Genomic DNA, 5,836 nt, shown 5'->3' with positions numbered 1-5,836 from the left:
TTTGAACTTTTACTTTTAGTTGCTGGCAGTGATATAAAAATTAGTGTCACCAATGAGCATTCCGAGTCAACTCTGAATGTCTTGCCGGGCAAGAAGAACCAGCCATCCATGTATGAGCAGCTCCGAGACATCGCCATTGACAACATCTGCAGGTGGGCTTAGTTGAAGAAAGCCTCTGGGGGCGTCTGGGGGTGGGGCGGGGGCACGGGCTTGATATAAAAGGAGTGGATTTATCCTCTATTTAAAGCTTGTTTCTATTTATTGTATATTTATAAAAAGAGGAGTTTTTTTTTTTAAATAAAGCTTTCTTTTTCTTGGCTAGAAAAAAAATTAGTAATATATTAAAAAGGATAGCTGGGCATGGTGGCGCACACCTTTAATCCCAGCACTTGGGAGGCAGAGGCAGGTGAATTTCTGAGTTTGAGGCCAGCCTGGTCTACAGAGTAAGTTCCAGGGCAGCCAGGGCTACACAGAGAAACCCTGTCTCAAAAAAAAAAAAAAAAAGATTGATCCATAACCCACCTTCCAAAGTAACTTGTAATTATATTTTTTCTGTATAATATTTGATGTAAGTTAGAGGGTTTTGCTGTTGTTTTAAATAAAATTAAGTTTCTGTGCTGTGGAGGCTTGCTTCATGCTCTTGTTCTGATTTGTATCAAATTCTGGCTTCTCATTCTCAAAAAAGCAAATTGAGACAATAGCTCAACATGCCTTAAGAGCCAAATAAATGTGGCATGCAAGACACACCTGAGAAAGATTTTGTGGTTTTTAGGGGCTTTTACATTTCCCAATTCTCTCTATAACCCAAGCATTTCTCCTTGGTAGGGAGTAGGGTGTGCTTTGCATTTGTAAGGCCCTGGAGTTAATGGGAAAGACGTGGTATATAGTGTCCCTCAGCTGCTGGGACTCTTCTGTCCTTGCAGTCATTTGCTAGAGGAAGTGTGAAATTGGAACTAGCTAGGATACATATTATCCTGGAAGAAGCTGTTCCTTCCAAACAGGCAAAGTGATTTAAGTTACTGTTTCCAGAAGAAATATTATCAAGTGGGCAAATCTGCTGTAAACTTCCAAATGCATTCTTTGGAATGCCTTCATGCAGATTTGTGGAGTAAGAACTTCAGAACTGCTATTTAAAATGTAGAGCTCAGCAGGGAGCAAAGCAAGCCGAAGTCAAAGGGTAACCATCTTCACACTTGGTGTCCTGTGGGTCCTCTGCTGCACAGGTGCCTGAAGGCCGGCCTCACCGTGGACCCTGTCATCGTGGAGGCCTTCCTGGCCAGCCTCTCCAACCGGCTCTACATTTCCCAGGAGAGTGACAAGTAGGTGTCTGTATTTGGGAATTAGACTCTTGTGCATTGCTTGCCACTGTGTGTGTGTACGCCTCTTCCCTGTTCACAGTGTAGCCATGCATTGGGTCTGCTGAGGGTTTGGGGTCAGTCTTGGATGGCAGTGCTGAAGTCTTGGTCTCTGTCTCTGAATGTGGCTCCATCAGAGGAGTGCTTCTTCCTGGAAGAAGAGTGAGAGATCCACTCTTTGCATTTTGTTTTACCACTGCTGGCCTCAGAGCTTTTATTTTATTTTATTTTATTTTATTTTATTTCATTTCATTTTCACTTTTGGGGTTTTTTGGTTTTGTTTGATTTTTTTTGCTTATTGTTTATGCTGAGACAGGGTTTCTCTGAGTAGCACAAGCTGTCCTGGAACAAACTCTATAGACCAGGCTGGCCTTGAACTCAGATCCACCTGCCTCTGCCTCCTGCCTCTGTGTCCTGAGTGCTGGAATTAAAGGCCTGTGCTATCACCTTGGACTCTCTCAGCTTTTTTTATATTTTTGGTTGTGAGCCTAGCCTTTAATGGCTGAGCCATCTCTTTGGCCCTCAGAGATTTTCTTAAACATCTCTTTTCTTCCCTCCTATAGGGATGCTCACTTGATTCCTGACCATACCATCCGTGCCTTGGGACACATTGCAGTAGCTCTGAGGGACACCCCAAAGGTCATGGAGCCAATTCTGCAGATCCTGCAGCAGAAATTTTGCCAGCCCCCCTCACCCCTTGATGTGCTCATCATCGACCAGCTGGGCTGCCTGGTTATCACTGGAAATGTAAGGAAGAGCCCCGCAGTAAAGCCGGAGCTGGAAACCTTTGATTATAAGGAGTATAAAATTGCACTATTCACATACCTTGAAAATGACCTAAATTCTCATAATGATTTCAACCCTGTATGGTGAGAATAATGTAATCAGTGGTTTTATGGGTCTTAGGAAAAGAAATGCCCACTAATTTCTTATCAGTATAGCTACCATAAAATAAGGGCTAAATGAGAACTACTTCTTTTTTACTTTTGATTTGGGGTTTTCTTAGAGCTATAGGCATGGATCCTTAGCCAAAGTGTGACACATGCCTGTTGTCCCAGCATCTGAGAAGTAGAGGCCAAAGGATTAGAAGTTCAAACCCATTCTTTGCTATATATAAGACTCTATCTAAAAAAACAAACCCATAGGGCTGCAAATGTTGCTTAGAGGTTAGAAGCACATACTGCCCTTGTATAAGGCCCAAGGTCAGTTCTAAGCTCCCACATCAGGTGAGCCAGGACCTCCTATGGCTTCAGCTCTGGGAGGTCTGATGCTGTCTTTCTCGCTTCTGAGGGAACGTGTACTCACATGTACATACTCCCGTGCAGACACCCACATAACCATGTAATTCAGAATAGAATCTTAAAGCCAGACTTGGTGGTGTGCACCTTTAATCCCAGCACTTGGTAGGCAGAGGCAGGCAGATCTCTGAGTTTGAGGCCAGCCAGGGCTACACAGAGAAACTCTGTCTCAAAAAAAAAAAAAAAAAAAAAAAAGTCTTAAAACAATAAAATAAAGAGGCCAGGCATGATGTGCACACCTTTAATCCAGCACTTGGGAACCAGAAGCAGAAGGATGTCTGTGAGTCCAAAGCCAGTCTGCTCTATATGGTGAGTTCTAGGTCAGCCAGGGCTTCATCACAAGACCCTGTATATAAATTAGTCAATCAATAAAGTAAACATGGCTGACAAAGATAGTTTAATAGGTAAAGAGACTTGCTGACAAGCCTGATGACTTGAGTTGGGCCCCCAAACCTGAGTGATGGAAAGCAGTTCCCACAAGTGTTCCTCTGACTGCCAGGACACTTAAACACACACACCTGCGTGTGTGTCCTGCATGTGTGCCCTTCACAGTTTCTTTGGTAATCAGATTCCAGAGCTTTCTCTCTGGGTGATGACAAGAAAGCCCTTTTTTGTCTAGGAGTGGCCTCTTGGTGACAGTATCTCTTTTTCTCTTCCAGCAATACATTTATCAGGAAGTGTGGAATCTCTTCCAGCAAATCAGTGTAAAGGCCAGCTCAGTTGTGTATTCGGCCACCAAAGACTATAAAGACCATGGCTACCGGTAATTCTTCTGTGCCTCATTGCTTTAGATCTTGACAGCATGTAACGCTGAGGGAATTTTGTCTGTGTTTCTCTTCTTACAGAAGCACCATATGCTATAAATCAATGTACATATAAGGTGACATGGGAAAATTCACACGTGGCAGCAGTTCATTCCTAAACTCTGCTCTCCTCCCCTCCATGCCATACAGACCCATAATGCACATTTAGGTGACCTGCTTCTTATACTTAAGCAACATGCCAACTACACCTGAAATATGTCCCTTTATGTTGTTTTAAACAGCTATGTGGTACCACATTGCATAGCTGTGTCAAGACTGTCACCAGTCCCTAGTTTGGTTATTTGGTAGTTTTCTAGTTTCCATACTATAAGGTGTTGCCTTGAGAAACCAGAGTAATAGCTGTTTAAAAACAATATAAGTCTGCTTTTCTTATGTTAGATTTTCAGAAGCAGGATTTATTTGGTGGTTGGGGATTCAGTGCAAAGCAATTGTAACAAGTACAGGGCCCTAGGTTTAGTTCTTAGCACTTAAAAAAAAAGCATGGGTGTGAACAGAGTTGGGGAAGGCAGTCAACGTTTGGGGGGCCTGAGAGAATAGACATATCTTTGAGCATTCTGTATTTATATAAAGCCTGACCAGTTGTCCTTGACAGACTGAGAGATACATCCTGACTTTACCTGGAATGCCTTGAGGAAGAGCCATGTCTCTTCATGTTTGAGGGATCTCACATGTTAGGTCAGCAGAAGAGGGAGAAAGAGGGAAGAAATGAGATTGGTGGAGAAAGAAATGGCCCTTTATTGGCACTGCTGTTCTTGGTCATCAGGCTCCTCTGTTTTTGATTATTAAATACCAGTTTCCTCTAAGATCATCCACATGTTAGTTCAGTGGGAAGCAGTGCAGCTGCCTGGCCTCTGTAAATGCTGAGCCTACCTGTGCCTCAGAGCACATCTGCCAAAGAGCACATCTCCAGTTGTATGAGGGAATAGGAAGGCACACTGGATCTGTGGCAGCCTGATCACCTTGAATGTGCCTAACTCAGTTGGTCTCCATTAAGCTAAGCAGGCATGGGCCTGCTTACTGCTTTGGTAGGGGAATGTATATATGAAATTTCTTGACCAGTGTGAGCTCCTGGCATTGTTGTACAGGTGCCTCTTAAATCTGAAGTTTCCACATCTGTAGATTTAACCACTGATGGGTCGTAAATGCTGAAACAAAAACATGCATCTATAGTGTTCATGGACAGACCTCAACATTCTCAAAACAATAAAATATTTTTTCAAGGCTGAGAGAGGTGATACATACTATGATATCAGCACTTAGGAAGTTGAGACAAGAGAATTGTGAGAGTTAGAGGCCAGCCTGAGCCCCATAGTAGGTTCCAAACTACCCTGTGCTACACAGTGAAAACCTACCTTTAAAAAACAAACAAACAAACAAACAAACAAAAAATAAGCCATGTGGCGATGGCAAGGTGGACCTCTGAATTCCAGGACAGCCAGGACTACACAGAGAAACCTGTCTTGAAGAGACATCAGTCCAGGGTTGCAGGGAGCACTCGGGAGAAGCTGATCACCAGGTGAAATAGTGCTTGAGTTCCATGTGATTTGAGGGAGAAAAACAGCTCAAGCAGAACATTCTGGAACAGTAATTCCACATTCAGATATTCAGTAGGCTTTTAGCATTCAGAGGACAGTCCTTCGTCAAGAGGCCATAGTCATGTGTTCGCTGTCAGTGTCTGTGGAAGTTCCTCGTGCATGGTGAGGCAGGCCAGTGTTTCTCCCTGCAGCTCTTTCCCGGGCATTGCTGAGGGTCGGGCAGTGAGTGTGACTTTGTTTCTTTTCTTTAGGCACTGCTCCCTAGCAGTGATCAATGCCCTGGCCAACATTGCAGCCAACATTCAGGAGGAGCATCTTGTGGACGAGCTGTTGATGAACCTGCTGGAACTGTTTGTGCAGCTGGGGCTGGAGGGGAAAAGAGCCAGTGAGAGGGCCAGTGAAAAGGGGCCTGCCCTGAAGGTAGGAAGGGAGGTGCATTTCGAGGAACTACCTTGGTTGAAATATGGTGCTTTCTTTGTTAAATTATTTAAGTTTTAAATGTATTCTGTTTTTGGTTCTTGGACTCAAACCAAGATTTCACATATGTAGCACACTGACTCACAACCTCCACCTTTAATCCCAGCACTTGGTAGGCAGAGACAGGCAGATGGTATAAGAAAAAGGGAAGGGGTTTCACCAAGGATGCTGGTTAGGGAAGAAGATGGCTTCCTCACAACATTGAATCTGGCTTGTATCAGCCTAGGCGACATCAAAACAGCGGGCATAGGTTTCTCCATGGACAGCTCTCCCTGGGTTGCTCATCAGGAAGCAGGTGTTAGATGCCCGTCATTGGAACATAAGGGATGCCAGCTTTTTTTTTTTTT

General features: G+C 43.9%; 1 protein-coding gene across 1 annotated transcript in view; it reads left to right on the top strand.

Annotated features, from left to right (window-relative positions):
• Positions 1 to 5,836, top strand: part of Pi4ka (phosphatidylinositol 4-kinase alpha) — a 126,461-nt gene that overhangs the window by 50,073 nt on the left and 70,552 nt on the right. Inside the window, exons 13-17 of the mRNA XM_029470740.1 lie at positions 20 to 152; positions 1,224 to 1,319; positions 1,919 to 2,102; positions 3,313 to 3,416; positions 5,264 to 5,432. Of these exons, the coding sequence (XP_029326600.1) occupies positions 20 to 152; positions 1,224 to 1,319; positions 1,919 to 2,102; positions 3,313 to 3,416; positions 5,264 to 5,432 (686 nt within the window). The remainder of the gene's footprint in view (positions 1 to 19; positions 153 to 1,223; positions 1,320 to 1,918; positions 2,103 to 3,312; positions 3,417 to 5,263; positions 5,433 to 5,836) is intronic.

Source organism: Mus caroli, chromosome 16, assembly GCF_900094665.2.
Source record: "Mus caroli chromosome 16, CAROLI_EIJ_v1.1, whole genome shotgun sequence".
Taxonomy (NCBI): Eukaryota; Metazoa; Chordata; class Mammalia; order Rodentia; family Muridae; genus Mus; species Mus caroli.
The sequence above is the reverse complement of the archived record's forward strand: the minus strand, read 5'-3'. Positions and strand labels throughout refer to the sequence as shown.